We start from the raw sequence: 22166 nt of genomic DNA on the forward strand, positions 1-22166 counted from the left end.
AGTCAGTCAGCTTGTCAAGTCCTAGTGGAGTGATCAAAGCTAGTACAAACCACCCAGAGAGATCTCCCTTCCTCATCCATTCATCCTTTCGCTTTCTCACTTTATCTCCCTCCATCTCTCTCTCACCCTCTGATGCAGAAACACCATCATATTTACCACACAGAATCTGCTCAACCAATTGCACAGCGCTGGCTTGAGCAGAACAGCCAATCAAAGCGGCCTATTTAGTTCCAATAATTCCCAGCTGTCCCCCTACAAGCACCGAACCCTGGATGGCGGCACTACACCATAGGACAGGGACATAGCATAATGGTTGACAGCATGGGAGCCCTGGCAATATTATAATGCCGAATGTGCACACACACATGCAATGAAACGCCACATGAGCTCGGAACTCTATGACAGTGCCAAGTTCACACAAACGCGCAAACACACACACTCCACAGGAGTTCTCTGAGACCGTCCCCAACCTGCCAAGTTTATGAATGCACACAGCTCACAGGAGTCGTGTAAGCCCAACTTTACAGTTCTATACCAACGCATTCACATACATATGCAACTACACGCCAACAGCGCTCTGTAGCTATAGAGCACAGCTTTAAACAAAGTGAGAAAGCATCCTGAAATAGATCTGAATGTTCAGTTTAAAGAAACGTGTAAGCTGTAGCACAACAAGCTGCCACAAAAATGTGAACATCTACAACCAGCACCTAGCAACCAAACTCTGCAATATGACATGAGTGAGACTGCAAAGTCACATAAAGCAGAAATGTTTTACGCCAGCACCAAAAGTTGAATTGTAGAACCTAGCTACATGGCACCTAAGTCATCATGATTTTTAAAAAAGGTGGACTTCTGAGACTTTGTGCAGCAATCTTGACATCCATTCATTCCAGATCAAATGTAAGGAGGCTTAGCTAATGGCTTTAAAAGGCACAACTACTTGCACTCAAGCTGGCATGAGAGGATTTCAACTAACACTCTCCTCTGATTGTACTGTATGTGCACATGTCAGTGTGTGCACAAGCGCCTTTGTGTATGAGAGACTTCTCCACAGCCCAATACACTTTCTACAGCGCTGCAAAGCTAGGAGAGACACGTCTGCAGGCCAGATTAAATGACTGAGAGCTAAAAAATGAATGAATAAATAAATGAAAGGTTCATAATTAAAAGCTTGGGGGAGAACTAAATGTGAAGTAAAACGACTTGGCTTGAACCCTTTGTGTGAAATAAGTGTACTCAAAATGGATTTAAAAAAAAGAAAACACAACTTCCCTCTATTTGAGAAACCTTGTGATTCATTACGATCAGATTTGAATCCAAAGCAGCGCCAGCATCATTCCCACAAACACCATCATCCTGAACATCATTAGTCATGACCTCAAAAACAAACTCTGCTATTGAACTTGCCAAAAACCACATATTCCACTGTGGAGTAAAAACTAAAGGCCAACAGCTGGCCCTAAGACAATCAATGATGCATGAGCAGCAATGAACGGCAGAATAATCTGGTTAGAACAACTCGATGTATTTTGCTGTTCCATGCACACCGGAACGGTGTTTGGGATTTGAAGGAGGTTCTCTCCCACTCCCACTGATCCACAGAGAGGATCAACTAGGTACACAAAGACCCCCCCTCCCTTCAGTTAGGTTGTGTTTGTGTGTTTTTACCCCATTCAGTAGAACAGCTAATGGACTGACTCCTCTCACACAAGGAAACAACTTCAGAGACACGAGCCAAGTTGTTTGTGAACAGTGAAAGAAAAAAACACACACATAACAGCTAAGCCAAATTGATGCGGAAGAGGAGAAGCAGATAATTCTAAAGCATTTTTTTAAATGAGAGCAGAACGCGCGAAAAGCGACACTTTTCAGGACTGTGAAAATATACGAGCTCCCTTAAAACGCATCAAGTTTCCAATTATCAGATTTTACTATGAAAGTTAAATTGAGCCGCGTATTGGTACCGATGTGCAATTTATCAAAGGTTGGTGAAACCCTGCTCAAATCGTGTCCCCTAAATTGCAATGTATCGATTTAACAGTAAACCAATGGAGAACGGTTATAATGAATGTTAGCGGCAGTTACTGAAATGCTGTTCCCCAGGGCAATGAGAGAAAGGTGGCAGCAACATCATGTCCAATTACTACCCAGATTCGGCACAAAAACCTGAGGCTAATCTGTAATGTCAATACTAATTTATGCACTACATCCTTGTGTAGCATATGACAGTTACTCTAGGGGATCTTTTAAGAGTTTTTCAAGTGGAATTATTAGTTTTATGGCAGAGAGTGAAGCTTCGCGTCAAGTCTTTATAAGAAACTACAGGATCAGCTAAATAGAAGACAAACATCAAGCAAGAGTGGCTTTAAGAAGGTCAGCTTTTAAAAAGGTGGTGGTGAATAAAGCAGTGTCGTAAAACAGCAGCGGGGCTAGGCATTAATTCTTTTGGAGGAACATTAAAAGGGCACAAGTTCTCCCTGGGAAGGTCAGTAAGAGTGTGAAAGCTGGAAAGATGCGTCTGGTTTCAGTATTTTCACGAATCCCACATGGCTCAAGATATATATATATATATATATATATATATATATATATATATATATATATATATATATATATATATATATATATATATATACACACACACATATATACAGGAGAACATCCGGTTAAAAGTTGGGCTGATTGCAGTCTATGCCCCGCGACATTCCCCACAAACACCGGCCATAGTGGGTGGCTGCTTGTCACTCTTCAGAAATATCACTTTAATATCCGTGTTATGCTTCACTTGGGGCGTATAGTAAGTAACGCCTCTAATACTCAGCACCGAAACATCTTTACATCATTTGTTTGCGCTATCTTTGGATTCTGGTTAATCCTGCTGGGCTGACGATCTGCTGGCATTACAGTCCTCACTTTCAGCCCATTCCTTCATGCCAGCTTCCGATTGCGTTATGAGATCCGTAAGAGTGTAATTGCCTTGCCTTTAACCTTCTGGCGGCGCAGTGTTCGTGACTTCTGATCGGTCTTTCAATCGGAGCAACGGACCTTCGTTAATGTTAACGAAGTACTGCGCAATTAATGCACTAGTCGCCCAATCAGAGATTCTCCAGCCCTGCCTGCCCTTCACGGTGCTTTCGCATTAATATAACTGCATCTGCGCAGAGTTCATTTGCCCGCTCAGAAGTGAAACAGAGCTGGCAGAAAATCCCCGCAATACTCTGTTCCGATTGCCCGCGAGGTCCCACGATGCTCCTCCTGAGTTTTGCAATTATATTCCTATTTATCTGGTTTTCAATAGTGGGTCAAGTGCACGTTTCTCTGTGTATTAAGTCTCATTTTTAATTCATTTTTCTAAACAGCAGGCTATCGTTTTCGGTCTTCCCAGATTAATTAGCCTATTAGTCGTATTTCCCTGGGAAGAAAAAAAGTGGGCTGTGAGTTTAGCTGTTTTTCAGCACACTTCAGGCGGCCAAGAAAATGCGCATACACAGTTTACACATTAAGATGCTGACCATATACTAACCTAGTCTTCTGCTCCAAGTCAATTTAAATGGAAATATGGCAACAAAAAAGTATATCTCCTTGGTGAGGGGATACTTCTCTGGGTGTACTAATTGGCATGCCGCCCATACCACTTAAACGCACCTCGGCAGTGAAGGAGAAGGCCCATCACTTTCAAACGTGCAAGGTGTAATTAAAGCGCTTGACAGAAGACGCGCTCTCACGCCTTACCTTGAGCGACTCCTGCGTGTATTAGCACCAGGACAATCAGGATCCTCGGCGTGGCGCTCATTCTCACCAGGCTGGAGCCCCCGAGTACTATTCCACTTCTCTGTCCACTTTTACCCATTACAGGCAACGCGTAATACACATAAACACACAAAACTCCTCCGTCCACGGTGGATGAAACGAGAACCCCCCCAACACGTCCTCCACAACAGGATCTGCTGGCTAATCAAACGTGTCCAAGACCAAAGCGGTTGGTGTGTAACTTCTAGTCCCGATGTCTAAGTCCGTCTCAAAAGGCGCAGGGCGAGCTGTGATAGAAGAGGTGGAAACAGCCACGGGCTCCCTTCACTCGTGTCAGCGGCACTGCTGCCTTGCCACTAAGCTCTCTCCGTGCGTTCTCTCCTTCTCCACCGTCTCTGTTTACGCAGAGAGAAATGCCACCGCCCTCTGGCTACCATGCGAGACTCTGTTTCTCCCTCTCTTCTCTACTTTGCTTCCCTTTCCCTGTCTTTCGTGAACGCACACACGAAAATACGAATGAAGATAAAATCTCACCTCACGCGTTTCACTTTTAATGACACGTCTGAACAGCGTTGTGCTCGTGGCAGGTGCGTACTTTCACTCTAAAGACGATGAACAGACTTTAAAGAACCTTGTATTTCATCCTAGATGCTAAAATTTAGGAGAAAGTGAGTAGTTTAACTTTTTTCTTTACTTTCTTTGATTTTTTTTATTGACCATCTATTGATTCCGCGTGTACGAGCTTGTGCGCCTCCAAAATCTCTGTGTGGAGCAAAGCAAGGATAGGGTTTCTCGAGAGCTTAGTTTACCGACTAATGCCTGCCCCCTGACGGCCACGTCCGTTGGACCTGCATGAAGACATATCCGTGAGAGGTATAATTCAACAACAGCTTCTTTTATTGCTATTGGGTTAAACCGAATAGATGGATTATTTGATATTTGCAAAGAATAACTGATTATGCCTGTGACTGTGCGCTTTCTGTAATGTTGTGACCCTCGGATTCAGTTGAACTACTGAACATCCACTTCTTCGTGGTGTGCATCATCTTAAAGCAGACTACAAGAAATAAGTGATAACTGCCATAGACACGAATACAGGAATTTATGTAGGATTTTATTAAACGCAAAATGAGAGACCGTTCACCTTAAAAGGAGAACTGCTTCAGTGCCATTTCCCATAGATCTGCTAGAGAATAATGAACTTTCAAAGAAAATTATGCAGTAGCAATAACCACTTGAATTTTGCCCTGCAATCTTTTAATAGTTCTACATTTGCAGACTTTAGTGTCAAAACTTTTTTACAAGGCTACATCTAGATTCTTATTCCATTTTGTCAAAAGTATAACCAGGTATCATGTGCATCTTTAACCACTATATGTAACCAGTGTCACCTTAAAGTAGCTGAATAATAAGGAGGAAAAATGCTTAAGTCACTAACAGACGCAAAATAAACTCTATACACATATCAGTATGTGTGTTTCCAGCACCCACAGACACACACTTACAGCTACCATAACTCTCGACAGTGTTGCTGTGCAGTCATTTGAGCAGCACAGCCTGGATCATGCATTGTAAATGGCAATAGTAAAATATGCGCTTGGTGCCATTTGTCACCACAGCAGCCCTGCAGCTCAGTGACTACCAGTGGAAGTAGCTGCTACCCACAGGGACCTGTAAAAGCCTTTTTATTCTGCCACTTTATTGGGAATGGGAAAGCAATAAGTTACCCAAGAAACATATGGCACACTTAGATATGGATCAGCACTTACCCCAGCAACAGTCAATGGGAAAGGGATTCTCACAGTTCCATGTGGCCGTACAACAAATTTATATTTTGTATACTCATAGTCTGCCAGTGGCTTAAATGTAATATGTAAGCAGGGTATTACAGCAGTTTTGGCAGCACCTCAGTAAATCTGGTAACCTTTGCCTCTTCCTCAAGATTTCCTTTGGAACTACGTTGTCTCAGATTTGTTCATGAAAATGTGGAGGCCACCAGCAATATATGTTTTGATTTCCCTTATTATTTGACCACATTTCTGCCCCACTAGTGCCACCACTGCGTGAAGATGAAGGTGCATGTACCATAAATCCAGGTGTTTGTTTTTTGTTTTTGTTTTTGTTTTTAAAAGAGGTATCATTGGATTCCTTCAAGTCAAGTTGAAAGCATTGTGATGTCAGCCTTGCTCATACTGGATATTTAATCATTTTGGCTTTAACGACAAAGTTTAAGAATTAATACAGCCCTCTTTTTTTTTTTACCATACTTTACCAAAAAATACCAAACATAATCCTGATGAGATGAGGTTTTCTAAAATTCATATGGATTTCTGATTTTAAGTTTTAGTCTGTCACAGACAAGATAAATTGACTCAGGACCCCATTTTCAGGAAGCACAAACAAATAATAATTATACTTTGCAGTTAGTATTCGGCCAATAGGGGGCGCAGCAACAACCATGTTTGATTTAAACAAGGCTCAATCATGTCAGCTTGTCTTACAGGCTGTGAATATTTGCACCATACTGAAGGTTTCAAATTTTTTTAATGAAAAACCTGATTTAATTTGTTGCAGCCACTTTTACTTTTCACTTAATTAGATGCAACTGATATAACAAATGTCCCAGATTGCTGCTTGTACTAAATTTTGTGACTGTTATTTCACTTTATGAATAACCCCTCCACTTAAGATGTAAGAATTAAGACTGTGTGTGTGCGAGCGTGTGTGTGCGAGCGTGTGTGTGCGTGCGCGCCCTGTCAGCCTCAGGGCCTAAATCTGTAGCTCCTACAGGACTTTGTCGCATTGTCCCTGTCTCCTTTTTTTGTTTTTTGAATGAGAGGATCATCAAAGACAATCCAACATCACTATATTCATGTTTTTCATCATTACAGAACTAACGACACTGTGTCTAGAAAGTTGAAGACATTTCCCATTGGTTGCCTGCGCCTGTAACCCACAGCATCAAAGCGGCTGCGATAATGAGAGCGGGAGACAGCGCTGAGGAAGACTGGAGATGATATCTTGATAATCCAGAGAAGAGGCTCAAAGAAAGGTGCTTTACCACGTAGAGCCTTAAAAAAACAATCTGTTTTTAACATCAGTCCTGCTTTTAGTGTTGTATACTGATATGTGCAACTTTCTAATTAGTACCAGGCATTTTCAGTCTATATTTCTTCATGGTTCTTAAAGAAGAAAGGTTCCCCTTTTAGTGGCTACTTAATTGCTTTTGCCGCTGAGAGTTAGATGAACAGATTGATAAGACTCATATCTGGCCAAATGCAGTAACTCCTTGGTGTCTTGTTGTCCCTATAAAGGTTGCCTGGCAACTAAAGAAGACTACAAAATGGTCCCTGTAAAACAACAACTTGAGATCTTTATATTTGTGCACAGAGAAAACAATCAACAAATGCTACTGGTGTTTAGTCTCTGTTACTTTTTCATAGTAGGTGGTTTCTCGTGTCCATTGCTTAGATAAGGTAGCGAGCTACTGGCTGCAGTTTCATGTAGAGTGAAAATGATTGGTCGTCTTGTGGCGTAACATTCAAAATCCCTCCCCCAAAACTTTCCAGACATTTGAATTGGGGTAGAGGTGATGAGATTGTTTATCTCTGTCTCTGTCATTTGAAAATTTATGAAATTGACAAATCTTTGAGCTCACTTCATGCTTCATGCTATTAATGAGCATGAAGTAGCATGCAAAAGTTTTTACTCCATATACATGCAGAATAAGAGCCCGATCTTTGATCCTCTGTGCCAGTTTACATATCGTGTGCGTGAGAGTGTTTGCATGAAGGTTTATGGTAAATTTATGGTAAATGTGTAAACGGAACGTGATGGATGGGATTATGGAGACATGAACAAATAACATGTGAGGTAAAACTGCTTATTTCATTCTGGTTTTAGAAAAATAAAATTCGAGGTTCTTCTCTTACCACCAGGTGCAAACGTTTCGTGATGAGCAGCCAGCATGCAGCTTGTGAACATGTCAGTTTGAGTGGTAATATTGACTGTGGACTTTCATCTTTCAACCAGTCTAGTTTTTCCTGGGCAGAGCATGGTGTTCACTTGTTTTCTGTCATAATATAATAGGCTACAGAAAATAAGGGATGAGAATCCTTTTCCAAAAACCAACCCATGCCAACGGGTTGACAGTTTCTAGCTCATTAATTGAAGACACTGGAGGAGAAACTCAATTCCTTGAAAAAACTTAAAATTGCAATAAGCTCCGTGCGACTCTTGCACTTCATCTCTCTACCTATAGAGGTATAGCTAACATGCTGTCATGAGTGCCATAGCCTGTGCTGTTTCAATTGTATGTTACAATTGAGAGCAAGCCCTCATGAGGGTGACTCAGTATAATCTCTTTAAGCAGTTACATAATGGCCCCCAGTTCATGTTTTAATCAGCGAATAGATGGCTGCGCCCAGGGATGAATAATCACATCTATAACTTTCTAATCTAATATCCAGCTACATTCAAGTGGATTAGAGAGGAGCGGCAAGGGAAAGGAGGAGTGCAGGTGGCACACCTAGATGTGAGTGTTTGCAGGAGGATTTATTTTTTGTGTTATTTGGATACAGAGAAAATTAGATTGAGAAATTGCTTATGTGTATTCTCCAACTGTCACTAGCAAAACACAGTGACCGTAATATCAGACCTTTCGGATCGCTTTTGATTTCAGTTGTTTTTTGGCAGGTTGCTTGGTGATGCGTACTGACAGTCTCATTGCCTAGATGGCTCTGTGTGCCCCAAACACTGGGTGCAACATCACTGTAGGAATTTACAAAAGTGAATGAAGAAGTCCTTCCAGACAGACAGATGGTTAGATATACAGACAGTGCATCAGTCATCAAATTGAATTGTTTCCTGTCTCACACAAACACACCAAAGCACTGAGTCCCAAAATACCAGATACTGTGGCTACAATAAATGAAATTGAAAATCCCATTCGGCATGTGACCTCATAGGCAGTAAACGGTGTATAACACATTTATCATGTAAATGCTGCTGTTTGTAGTTATGTTTGTTTACATGGCCGCAATCTCAAAGAAGAGTCATTACCGAACAAAGCACGGCGAGAAAGCCAATGCGATGTTCATTTCCTGATTGGAAGTCATGTTCTTTTCATCTTCATCATGCTGTGACATGAGCCCAATGCATCTTATTTCTTTTGTCATAATTAAACACGATGGCCAATACAAGTCTTCCAGCTCAGCGAGAGCAAGTCAAAGGGTCGATCCACTTTGAAAGCAGGCTTGTATATGAAAGAAAGAGAGCGCTAAGGAGGAAAAAATGTTTTATTAAAAGGGAAAGAAAGTAATGCTAGAAAAGACAGGAACGAAAGAAAAGGCAAAGTTAGTGTTATTATCAGACCAAGTAATCCTCTGTAGTAATGTTAATGCATGTCTTTTGTTTAGACTTTTTTAGACTTTATAGTCTACGCATCTGGTTATGGTCCACTTATTCGTTTTGCTTTTTCGTGGCATTTTTCAAATGCTGAAGCTCAAACCGAGCATCAGAATAGGGAATAGAAGTGATGAAGTGACTTTGAACGTGGCATGATTCAAAGTACACAGTTTGGTCTGAGTGTTTCAGACACTGCTGATCTGCTGGGGTTTCCCTACACAACCATGTCTAGGGTTTATAGATAATGGTTTAGAAAAGTAAATATCCAGTGAGCAGCAGTTCTCTGGGTGATAATGCCTTGTTGATGCCAAATGTCAGAGTAGGATGGCAAGGCTGCTGAATTTGGCACAAACAACATGGCAGCATAGATGCATTCTGCCTGCCAGTTCAGGCTGATAGTGGTGTTGTAATGATGTAGGGGATATTTTCTTAGAACACTGTGTGCCCCTAACCAAGCATCATTTAAACACCACAGTCTACCTGAATATTGTTGGTGTCCATGCTCATGCCTTTATAAACACAGTGTACCCATCTTCTGATGGCTGCTTCCAGCAGGATAGTGTCCCATGTCACAAAACTCAGACCATCTCAAACTGTTCTTTTTGAACATGACAATAAGCTCACTATACTTAAACAGTCCCTACAGTCACTGGATCTTTATCCAATAGAGCACCTTTGGGATGTGGAAGAACACAAGAGTCGCATCATGGATGTGCAGCCAACAAATCTGCAGAAACTGTGTGATGCTATCAATACGTCAATACGGACCAAAATCTCTGAGGAACGTTTGCAGCACATTGTTGAATCTATGCCATGAAGCCTACTCTAATCCTCCTTTTCCCCTTGCCTTTACCAGACAGTGCTTACATCACCTGTGTTCTCGTGGTGTGCTTCTTGTGCCTGTTTTTGATTCCTTTGTTTGGCGGTTATGTGGACTTTTGTAATTCTTTTTAAAAAAGGATCTCTGTGGCCTACACTTGGGTTTTACTGGATCATGACATAGCTACACGTTGATTAAGAAGAAGGATTTAGATGGATATTATTGAGTTTTTATGTCCCAATTGATTGTTTACTGCTTTATCCAAGTTTTTGACCAACAGTAATACTAGAAATAATTGACCATATATGTATAGCATTAACACACAGGAATGCACACGCATGTGACAGTGTAAATTCTTTCTGCTGGTTTCATTAATGTACAAATGAACATGCATAAACATCACTGCAGTGTGTAATCTAACTGAACATTCATTGGTTTGTGAATTTTATTTCATGCTCATGTGTACACACAGTATTCATGGAGTTTCTTAAAGTAACAAATTGTGAAAGCAAAAATAAAGAAATAAGAATAAGAATAAATAAAAATAGGAAAATCCTTCTTCACAGCTGAATAGAATGGGGAAGCTTCCAAGGACAAGGACAAGATCACAGATTTCCTCTATGAACAATGTGCCAGCTACTACACAAAAATATTTTGTGCTTAGGAATTTGGTTTCCAGTATCTTTAGCTGTATATAATTCAGACTTAAATTAAATTGTCCATACTGCAATTACTAATTGAACAATGGGAGATGCCAGTTTTGTTTGCGAGAAGCTACAATGTTGGTAGTCCCTGCTGGATTTGATTACTACTTTACTTAAAAGTTTGTGTATAGATAGTGACTGTTGTTTAGGCTTAAACGAGGGCTGATACACTGATTAACTCCACAAACACATTTTAAATCTCTAAGTCATTTACAGTGGTTGTTTCAAAGCTGAGAACAAAGACTTTAAACGCCCCACAAAACAAGTGGCGCAGAAAGCATCAATTTCCCAGTGGATATGGGGATATGAGCTTGCATGTTTATATATGTGTATATTTTCCTCATGTATTTTGATATCATCATTACATATCTGGGTGGTTGTGCAGGCAGAGCATGTTTTCTACTAAGTGGAAGCTGAATGTGTGTGAATGGATGAATGAGGCTTGTGGTAAAAAGTGCTTTGAGTGCTCAGTTGTAGTGGAAAAATGCTACATACTAACTAAAGTGCATTTACCAAGCTGCAAAATCGTTGAGAAAATAAAAAAAAAAAAACATTTCAGCTTTAGGAATATTTCAAGGATCAGCCAAATTGGTAGTGTTGATATACAAATCAACTCCTTGGTAACATCAGTACCACCAAAGGCTTGATCTTGTTCCTTTGGTTTCCTTTATCAAAAGAAACAAGAAGACGAAGCACAAAAGAGATTCTGTTTGTGCTTGGAAGTTTTTGAAATCTCATTAGAGGACACAATGGAATCATAGCCAAACAATGTTTTCCATCACACCTCAACCATTTGACAGATCCAGCTCTTTCATGCAAGATGATGCCAGTTTGTCACCATCTGCATCTACTCTCAGATCTGAATGTACTCCCCTATCATGGATCAGTAGGTGGTCCAGCTTGATTGCAGAATCCACACTGTGAGGAATTTTATAACTGAACCACAAAGCTTTGACACAGCCTGTTAAGAAGTGCTGATAAAAAAAAAGTTCCATGATTCTCAGATTTTTATTTCGTTAAAAAGTATTAAAGACGGCTTAATCTAACCAGTCAAAAGCTGCAAATGTCATTTTTATTCTTTCCACAATTTTTTGTTTTGCCTCACAACTGATGACGTGGTTTGCCTTTGAATAGAGGCCTTCATGCATTGTTTCTTTCCTCACAGCATTTTGCCAGAAAACAAATCGGTGGCACTCACCAGCTCAGAGAGTAAATGGCATTGATCCTGATTACAGCACATTGGAAAACACCAAGCTCAGGATTCAAGATTCAAATGATATCCCAATATCATAGCAAAACAGCGTCAACAGCAATATAGCCTTACTCTAGAATACTGGTGCATCTACAGGAAAACGGTGGTCATGCATTTTCTGCATCTGTACGAGCACATGCTTGTATTAGTTTGTGGTCCACACCATTAAAACAAGCCAAACGCTTTCAACCTTTAAGTAGTTTTTAAATGAAAAAAAGAAAACATGTTAAGGATTTAAATGTTGACACCCTGGCAGTGCTGCTTTAATTAAAGCAAAGTTAAAGACTTTGACTGTGTAAAACTTATTGGGCTCTTAAATGTGGGCAAGTCGTTGCTGTAGTTAATCTAATCAAAGAGAACAAAACAACTTCTGCACTATAAATTAAATCCAAACAGATCAAGGGTTGCAGCAATCACAGAGAGTATAGACTTATTGTTACACTGCACAATGCTATTATTTGTATCTGTCAACCTTATATGAATATGAATAATCATATCCATATCGGTATTGTAAAGACAGTGTCCCATAAATCAGCCGACACTTCGAAAACCTTCCAGAAGTGGAAAGTGTGGAAGTACTTTTACTGGGTTGAGCATTGTAGTAAAGAGCCAAGTACACAATTAAGAATAATTGAAAAGCTATTGTCAGTCAGCGCTGGTTATAAATATACAAAATATGACTTTTTTGATAGATGTGAAAGATATACTTAAAGTGTGTTGTTGGACTGCTGTTAGCTGTAATATGCTGAAGTATTTACAGTGGCATTTTGTTTTTAACTTTCTGGAGCTGTAAATTTTGTTCAAACTTTATTGTCAAGTATCCATAGGCAACATCACTGCTTCCAAAACAAATTGTTTTTAATTGTTTTAAAAGAGTTTAAAAGACCAGGAGTTACGGCCAAGACCAGGAAGCCTTTGTTTGACTTCTCGTCTTTTTTGATGACAAAGTGTTGCTAACTGGGATCAACCGACTTCAGATCAAAACAAATCTCTTTGAGAGGCCAGAGGATTTCCTTACTTCTAACTCCCTTATATGTAAGTTGTTATTTAGTTTAACACTTCCTCATCTGCTGGTGTTGGAGTCTAGACTGTGTTTATTTTTTAATAAGCCATAGTTGTTATGGCTTTTATTATTGTACAATATTTCATTCAAAAAGGCTTTTTATGCTTTTTTTTTGTTGTTGTTGTTTTTTTACAAACTTCCTGAGACCAGACACTTAAAGCTTAGCATCATCTGTGAATTACTTCCAGTCCTACTCTGATCCCTTGATGCAGATCTATGATCCAGCCAGCAGACTACTTGTTATGAAATATACTCTGAGCTGGCTGCTGGCATACGCAGCTTATGTGAAATGGAGCACAACAGCATGAGTAAATATAAGGGAATATATTACCAAAATAACAGTGTCTCAAGAACAAAACACAAAGTGCACTGTGAGTAAGACTGTGCTTTCTGTTCAGATGCAGTAGTGAGCAGTAAAAGTAATTTCTACCTGTGTTATGGCTGCACACTCACATTGATCTTAACCTGTTTGAAAGAGGTGGCATATTAATAGGAAGCATGTTTTCAGACATTCTTCAACAGGTTGCTTGTAGCGACAAAATGACATTTTGCGAGAGATGTCACGCTATCACTTTCTTTCTTTAAATTTCCCCAGAGAAATATTCTTGTACCTTTACAAATGACACTTCAATTTATGGATAGGTGTGTGTCAGCGTGTGTGTCCAACTAAGATTTTCAGCCAGACAACTCCCATCTTGCTGCTTGTTGTTGATAAACAGTGGATTTAAAACACTTCAGCACTACACAGGGAAACACTTAACACATTAACTTTCAAAACAAAATTAGCTAATTGTGGGAGTTCAAGTAAAAACAATAAACCACTGGAGGCCCTGACAGAAGCAGACATGCTCCGTGAGCCAGAAACAGACAACAGTTAATTCCTTTCCTCTTTCTAGGTGCTAATGTCCTGGCAATCAGCCCAAGTGCTTTTTGATTAGCTCATTATTAATTGATGCACACTCTGGAACCTGAAATCACACTTAGTTACAACTGCATTTCCAGCAGTGACCAATATTGATGTAATTAAATAATTAAGAGTTTGCCGTTGCAGCATCCTCTTTATGATTCTAAAAAACGGAGAGCAAATTATGTTCTTACTGAAAGGGAGGAAACAGAGAAAAGTAGTACTTTTGTAAATGTGTGCAGTGCTTTAGTGTCTTTGTAAATGAAAAGGGTATATGAAGTACTGTGCAAAAGTTTTGAGCCTCATTTCTATATATTTTGTTTCCAAGCTGTCAGGATTTTTTGGGCTTATTCAAAGTCTTTCAAAAGTTTTCTTTGGACATTGGCTGCTTTTTCAGCTCAGTTCTTGTACGCAACCATTTTCACAGAAATCTTTTTTTCTAATTTGTTTGTTTGTTAAGCCGCCTAACACTGACCTATGGCTGATACAAGCATACAAAAGGCACCTAAATGAACTGATGAAGCAGTGTTGTGTCTACACATAACATTCAGAACCACTTTGTCACTAACAGCCTGTGGCAAAAAACCCCCATCAGCTGAATATATGAAAAATGCCAACAATAATAGTTTGACAGCCATGAAATAGGATTTTTGCACCAAAAAAGGTGATTTCCTAAGAGCTAATAGCTGAAAATTTAGCATATCTTCGCACACACTTGACCCTGTGTCAAGATAAAGTCAAGTCAAAGTCCAGCAAAGATCTGACACAGGACTCGAGAGATGCAGTTGACCCAGCTACCAGTTTTGCCAAAGCTTTATGAGCAATGGTCAGTGGCAACAGCTTTTTTATGGAGTAATGAATGCAAATTTGAAAGTTTGGTTCAGGATCAGCTGAGACGTATGAGAGATGTATGATAATAAGTATCTACAGACACAACATACCTGAATAAAACACACTATCAGTCATGGACTGGTCTGCCCCGAGCCTGGACCTCCACGTTTTTGAAGCAGTGTGGGCTCATCTTTACAGAGAATGGAACAAAAGGCAGCCAACATCTAAAGACGAGCTTTGAATGTCCTTCAAGAAGCCTGGTGCTTGCCCAAGAGAGCTCAGGCTGTGCTGAAGAATAAAGAAGAATAAAGGTATACAATACACACTGTGTTTCCATGGATGTGTACATGTTTCAATAAATAGCTGCACCTACTGAAGTGATAGGGGTTCAACACTTTTTCACAGTACTTTTATGTTAAATAATATTACAAAAGTACTCATTTATAATCAGAATAGTCTCTGCACAACATTAATTACATTACTTATTCCAGCTCCTTCAAACCTGCAGTCTAGCAATTCCTAGTCCTTCTCAATGCTACATTAGAGCTTCATGTTAAGATTTGTAGAAACTGAAAACAAACATTGTGGTTTTAAACTAGTCTAGCTTATAGTTCAGAGGAGTTAGCTACCTTCAACACAGAGCTTAACATTAGCTTTGCACTGGGAAGTACACATAATTCTCCAGGAGCCTCCCTCTGATGCATGGTAATGCTACATTTTTTAATCTGTGGGCTTAAAATTGATTTCTACCTAAACTTAAGCCTCACAGTTTATGATAATTAAATTCCCATTTTAATATTTTTCGCTATTCATGTTTGATATGTTGGACATAGTTATTCATGTATATTCAGGGGTCTGCTGAACCAACAAATCAGGTTTATCCTGTGTCTTTGCCTCAAGACTTGTTTTTAATTTCACACTTTCCTTGATTTCAAAGTTCATATTTTGTAACACCTGACCATGAATAAAAATTCAGCGCCCAAGGAAAAATAGCCAGAAATAAATAAACAAATAAATGGATGCTGCTGTTCATCTGAAAACAAGGGTGTTCCCGAAAACCTGGCTTTTTGGAGATAAGAGCTGCTATGTGATTGCAGTCTGCTTGCCTGATGATTTCCATCCCTGTCCTCCTATCTCCTCATCTATTCCCGTGAAGATGAAAGAAAACAGTTTGCAGCTACTTACTGGGACCCTGCAAAACATTAGTGACTGCTGCCACAGCCTTCAAAGCCTGCCTGTGTGCGTGGCGGCGTGTGAGAGAGACAAAGTGAGACAGGGAGACACAGAGCTTTGACTTGTGCATTTAAGTATTACTGGGCCCAGCATATCAGTGTGTTAACGTGTGCACATGTGCGAGCCTGCTGACATTCTAAAGAGGTGTAAGGTCGAGGTTCATGTCAGCCCGACTCAGCTGTCACCCCCTGAGCTCTTCATAAAATCCCTCACAGCTTTTCAGCTGCTGTTTGAACATCATCAGTCTGGCATAGACTGTGAACCTCAAGGCTGTGGATGTTTTAACACCGCTCCGTATATACATTTGGCAAAAATGTCTTTCAATTTGACAAATAGCAAAAACAGAAATAAAAAAAACTGACACAAAACAAATCTCAATCTATTTGCCCACATGGTCCATATTTTAAGAGAATTGTTCGCCTGTAGACAGATTTGTTTGTAAAGTTACGTTGAGAGTTACAAGTCAATGATTGCTTCAGTTACGTAACAAGTAAGGACTCTAATAATGAAGCAAAAACAAACATGAGAGGTTACACAATGATGACAAAGCCCAAAGCAGTGAATTTAGTCGCATCTCGTCGAAGACTGTCTGGAACATATTGAGTGTATAGACAGCCAGAGCAGGAGTGAGAACTTTAATTTGTTAAACTGGGTCACTGAAAGAAACAGCTGTCTACAACAAGCTGACTACCTTCTGTGAAGAAGTAAGCAGTAAATTGAAATGATGAACTGAAATCCCTATGATCAGGGTTAGGCTAACTTTTGGTATCGCCAGTTTAAAAAAAAAAAAGGTTGTCCTTGTTGAGAAAACAGTGTTGATAAAAACACTTTATTTAAAACTTAATTATAAGAAAGTTGCCTTTAAACGAATTGTTAACCTCACAGCTTTACAAGGTGTTTTTAGTACTTTAGCTGTGCTGTGCACAAAGTCGGAAATTTTATTAGAAGAAGTGAAAAATACCAGAGGAATGATCTAGTCTATTAGTGTGCCAGTGGAACCGCAAAGACATGGCTGTTGATTAAAGTCTGCCAGAGAGGTACACAAACTTCTTTACCGCGTACAAATAGGAAACAGAAGAAGAGAATAATCTTATTGACTATTTTTCAAGACAGATAATTTAAAACTTGAGACAAAATCAGAGGCAGTGAGTCACAGGAAACAAAATTAAAAGAAAACCTCCCAAGAATGGTTGAAGGAAAAGAAACGATAGTGTGCAAGAATTTCCCCAAAGTTACCTTTTACAAATCAAATAGAACCCTTTACTAAATAATTTATTTAATTTAGGGCGTATGACTCTATAATTAATCCATAATCAGTATGAAATCATTACACATTTCCTGTGAAAGACAAAGAAAAGGAGAATTTATTTATATGTATTCTATTCTTTTTTTTTTTTTTTTGCCTTTTAACATCCACGAGCAACACATTTAATGTTGTTCATGGCATCTTTATATAAATATGACTTTTGAGGGTAGAATGAAGAGGTGGGCAGCTAATATACACAATAGTGTGTTAACTTATTGTGTGAACCAGTAGGGTAAAAGCTATATGATTTTTTCACTGGATTTCGCCTTCCAGTAACAGAGAACAGGACCCTGGTGTTCTGGTGTTTGTAATTTTATAGGAAACATTGATTTGATGTAATCAATAATAACATATTTACTACATTTTGAAAGTTCATCCAGTGACCTTGTCTGAGGTCGCTGGATTTAAGAACTTTCTCTTGTTTCATTGTCAACGCTTTCGTAGCGGCAGTCATGGCTCTTCGTGAAGTGATTAATTATAACCCTGAAGACTAATGCTCTGAAATGATGAAAAAACAACCTCAATGCAACAGTACACTTGGAACGGGGACAACCAATAAGTCAGGTTTTGACTCTGAAAATATATTTTTTACAGAGTTTTTGTTTAACTAATAACCCCAAACCTTTTCAGCTATTGATGGACACCAACCTATTTTCATCCTAATTTAGTGAATGAGGGACACTCTAAGATGGGAGGAACGAACAAGGGCATAAAACGGCTTGTTGACACTGACATGTAGAAGCCCAAGAGGCAAAATCACAAGTGCAAAACAAGCCGTGTTGCAGCGGTTGCACTGAAATGCTGTGCTTCTGTTTTGTCTCTCTCTGCAGCCGCAGCTGGAGACAGCATGGAGCCCTGCCTGAGGTGGCTTTCCTGACAGCGTGTGGTCTGCAAAATGATCCTTTTCATCAAGGGGCGGCTATGACCTGACCAGTGTTAAAGCATGCTGCTGGCTAGATCTGTCCAGGAGCAAGGAGTAACACACTGTGAAGGGAATTCCCATATGAATGATGTCATCTCCCCAAAAAAGGGCGCATTTCTCATGTGTCGATCAGACTGCAAGTCTAGAATACACAAAAGAAAAAAATCATCTGTTTAGTTTAATCGTAAATGTACTGGTAATTGGCATTGCTACATTCAAGAATCGTGTTGCAGTCATTACTAGAATAAGCTTTTAAAGGACATTTTTAAAAAAGCGTTCCAAATCAGTTGGACACCCCTACATTTCTATCTTAGCGCTATGGCACCTTCACAACAAGTCTCAACACTAATTGTTTGTTATCTTAAAGAGCTAAATGTGCAGCTGGAGTTTGAATTGTGGAGGGTATCAGACAAATCATCAGCACAAACGTGAAACGTTCAAGAAACCTCTGCTGATCCCAACAAACCCAGATAACCTCCACGAAGAATAGCTGTGTGTGACCCCCCCACCCTCCTCGTACACTGCCCTGAACGTGTTGGACGTTTACATTCTTAGCACACAGTGTGAGGCCAGTTTGGACCCTGCAGAGAGCTTAACTATTATCTATACTGTACTATACCCAGCACTACGAAAAAAAGGGATACAAAATAAATTTGTTCAGGCAGCACACGTCTGAATATATTACACTTTGGCTTCTAGATTCAAAGATCATCAATCCCTGCAAATGTGTTACACATAAAAACCGGGGAGTGATGAGTAAATATCCCCCTCAGAGCTTATAGCTGGATGTTTGGGGATGAAGGGCCAGGGCAGCAGTGGCATTTGTATTACAGGTATTGCAGCTTTGTATTTAAATAAAAAATCCTCTGCATGATCTTGAACTCTGTGTTGACTAAATGTACACGACAAGTCATTTATCAAAAAGTACTCATTATGGCCTGAATCTTAATTATGTCTAATGGAAGACTTACCCCCCCTTTTTTTTTAGTGACCTAGACCCATCTCTGAGAACTTGTTACTCACACAAAAACGGTGGTGTGCACCCTCTTAATGAAAACAGAAAACAACCCTTTCAACAGAAACTGAAAGTGTTGCACAATCTTGCAGATCAATTCTAGTATTGCTGAAGCCGTGACTACCTCCAGACACTTTTCTTTCTCAAGAGGAATAAAACTCAATGTGACATCCACCAAGGAGATTTTCCTTTGTGTGGAAACATACACACAGCAGGAAAACGAGTGACCTTTGGCACTTATCACAAAGACACTTAATACTTTTGATGGACAGGTCTGCAAAGTGCAAGGCAACGTGATGAAATCATTGCGCAACAGTTACATAAGGTTTAATAGTAACGCTCTTAGGTTAGGGATCAAATTTAGACATGACAGATGACTGATGTCAGGCGCAGAGGTCTAGCTCACTTGATCTGCAGAGCTTTCTACACATAAACACGTTTGTGCAGGTGATTTGTCGTATATCCATCTAGGATTTAAAATCCAGCAGCTCACAGACGATAACAGACAGCTTTGGTGTTGTCTCATTGTAAAAGTGACATAACAGCAAAGTGCAGATGCCATAGCTTGTTTCCAGTTCATGTAGCCGGTGTGCATGAATATTGAATACAATTAAGCAATTGGTGCTATTATTATGTATACATATGTATATGTGTGTGTGTGTGTGTTAATGCATCTTTGGTCAAACTTCCAAAGATGCATTAAAGCAACACACACACACAAAGTAACATAAATCATAAGATAAGTTACTCTAATTATGCAAGGCTCACTGTTATTATATAAGACTTCATCCACATTACATTAGTGGATTTCTTCTCAGTTTCTCACTGAGCTCTTTAAAATCTTAAAATAGTGAACACGGCGAGTCGTGATATCGCGTCACTTGTTGGATGAGTTTTAGCTTCCTGTTAAATTGTGTTGCCACAGCACAAGAATAGTACAGTGACTATACTTCTATAAATATGTTAATGTTCCAGATTGGCCTGATATCTACAGTAAAAACCAATGAAGCATTTAATGCAGTCGCAGTTACTTCTTATGTTGATTCTTTTTTTACTACTGCATTTTAAAGAAGCTCTCGAGCACATTCGGGTTTCTGTATCTGGAGGTTGCAGGGCTCAGTCTGCAGAAGGAAACATAGTGCTTGCATTTGCTGTGGTACCCATGGTACTCTAGAGGTACACATCTAGAGAGACTAAAGTATCCAGGCTCCTCACAAAGAAGTAAATTATGTTTATTACAGCATGTATTACAGCAAGCTGCCCTGTACCATTAATGATGAGTTTTGACACTGATGTGTTGAAACTTATCTTTATAACAATAAAGACATGGCTTGATGACCATTAGAACAATTCCAGGTTTTTCCAAGTGTAGCTGCAGAGGCAGAGGCCACCCTCACAAACCTTTGATTAACACCCAGTCATTTTGTTTTATAAGCAAGCCTGAAATATGCATTTCACCATCCATTCACCAAAGGAATAAAAAAATAAAAATGTTTTTAATATATTTGGTTGTTTTTAAATGAAAAATTACAAATATTTTGATATTTCATTTCTAGTTTTGGTTCATTACTTATCCAACAGTGTAAATACTGTATATCTCTCAGTCTATTTCTGAACAACCATGGGGAGAACTGCTGACTTGACAGCTGTCCAGATGATGATCATTGATACCCTCTACGAGCAGGGTAAGCTACAGAAAGTTATTGCTGAAAAGACTGGCTGTTTTCAGAGTGCTGCATCGAAGTGTATTAATGTAAAATGTTTACTGGAAGGGAAAAGTGTTGTAGGCGATAGGGACGATTACAGCCTTGTGAAGATTGCCATGAAAGGTTGATTCAAGAACTTGAGAACAAAGAGTGGACTGAGGCTGGTATCAGTGCATCAAGATCCACCATATAGAGATGTCTTTAGGAAAGGGGGAACGACTGCTGCATTCCTAATATCAAGCCACTCCTAAACCAAGGAGAGCGTCAGAAGCACCTAAGCAGGGCTAAAGAGAAAAAAAACTGGACTGTTGCAAAGTCCTCTTTTCAGATGAAAGAAAATTTAGCATTTTGCTTGGAAATCATGGGCCTAGAGCCTGGAGAAGAGGTCATAGCTGCATGGAGATACAGCTTGTTTGAAGATCACTTAGCTCCTCCCCACAGTACCAACACTACTACTGAATTGTGTGCTGACCTTTATATTACAGTGCTTGACTGGCCAGTGAACTGCATTGACTTGAACTCCACAGAGAATACACTGGGTATTGTCAACAGGAAGATGAGGAAAACCAGGCCCAAAACTACAGATGAGCTGAAGGTTGCTATCAAAGCCAACTGGGCTTTAATGGCATCCCAGCAGCTATACCTCACAAACTGACCACCTCCATGAAACGATGCACTGATCCAGTCTTATGGTAAAGGAGTCCCAACAAAGTACTGAGTGTTGAAACTTCTTTTCAGAAGTTTCTGTATTGTAAATCATTTTTTGTCTGATATTATGAATTATTCAAAGAATTAGAGAAACATAAAACCCCAAACTGAGATTAAGTGAGTAAATGTCTACGAGTGTGTAAGGAAATGTAATGAGAGATAAGTGATTCATTTGGAGGGAAGAAAAGGTAAGTTGCAAAAGAAACCTGAGTGAAAAGCATAAAAAAGTCAAGAATCAAGGTAAAGGGCAATGAAGCAATAGATTGGGAAAGATAACGTAACATAACCTGAGATGAAAGAAGGAAAAATGAGATTAGAAAAAAAAACAGTGATGGAGAGTTAATAACAGAGCAAAGACAAACGGGTGCCAGAAACCCTCCCCTTTTTCTGCTCCATTAAAAAGGCCTGGTGCACTCTGGCCCTCATCCTGGTCCCTTTTTCCTCACTGTCTAATGTAGGCCTTAAAAGTAATTTACAGCAACATATGTGGCAAGGCATCAAAAGTGGATTCAGCAGATAAAGATGCCACCGCTGACAGAAATG

General features: G+C 39.6%; 1 protein-coding gene and 1 long non-coding RNA gene across 4 annotated transcripts in view; one reads left to right on the plus strand and one right to left on the minus strand.

The window, feature by feature from the left end:
• The window catches only part of LOC116311870 (netrin receptor UNC5C), a 196888-nt gene extending 192768 nt beyond the window's left edge, over positions 1-4120 (minus strand). The window contains exon 1 of one of the 3 annotated variants that reach the window (XM_039620757.1): positions 3736-4120. In XM_039620757.1, coding sequence (XP_039476691.1) covers positions 3736-3853 — 118 coding nt within the window. In that variant the 5' untranslated portion in view covers positions 3854-4120. The remainder of the gene's footprint in view (positions 1-3735) is intronic. The other 2 variants (XM_031729085.2, XM_039620756.1) reach the window with 2 other exon arrangements.
• A 179-nt stretch (positions 4121-4299) lies between these two features.
• Positions 4300-20659, plus strand: LOC120443063. Its single transcript, XR_005615111.1, has 3 exons — positions 4300-4626; positions 6645-6805; positions 18103-20659. It is a non-coding gene; the product is annotated as an uncharacterized LOC120443063 (long non-coding RNA).
• Positions 20660-22166: the final 1507 nt, after the last annotated feature.

This window comes from Oreochromis aureus, linkage group 12 (genome assembly GCF_013358895.1).
Source record: "Oreochromis aureus strain Israel breed Guangdong linkage group 12, ZZ_aureus, whole genome shotgun sequence".
NCBI classification, from domain to species: domain Eukaryota; kingdom Metazoa; phylum Chordata; class Actinopteri; order Cichliformes; family Cichlidae; genus Oreochromis; species Oreochromis aureus.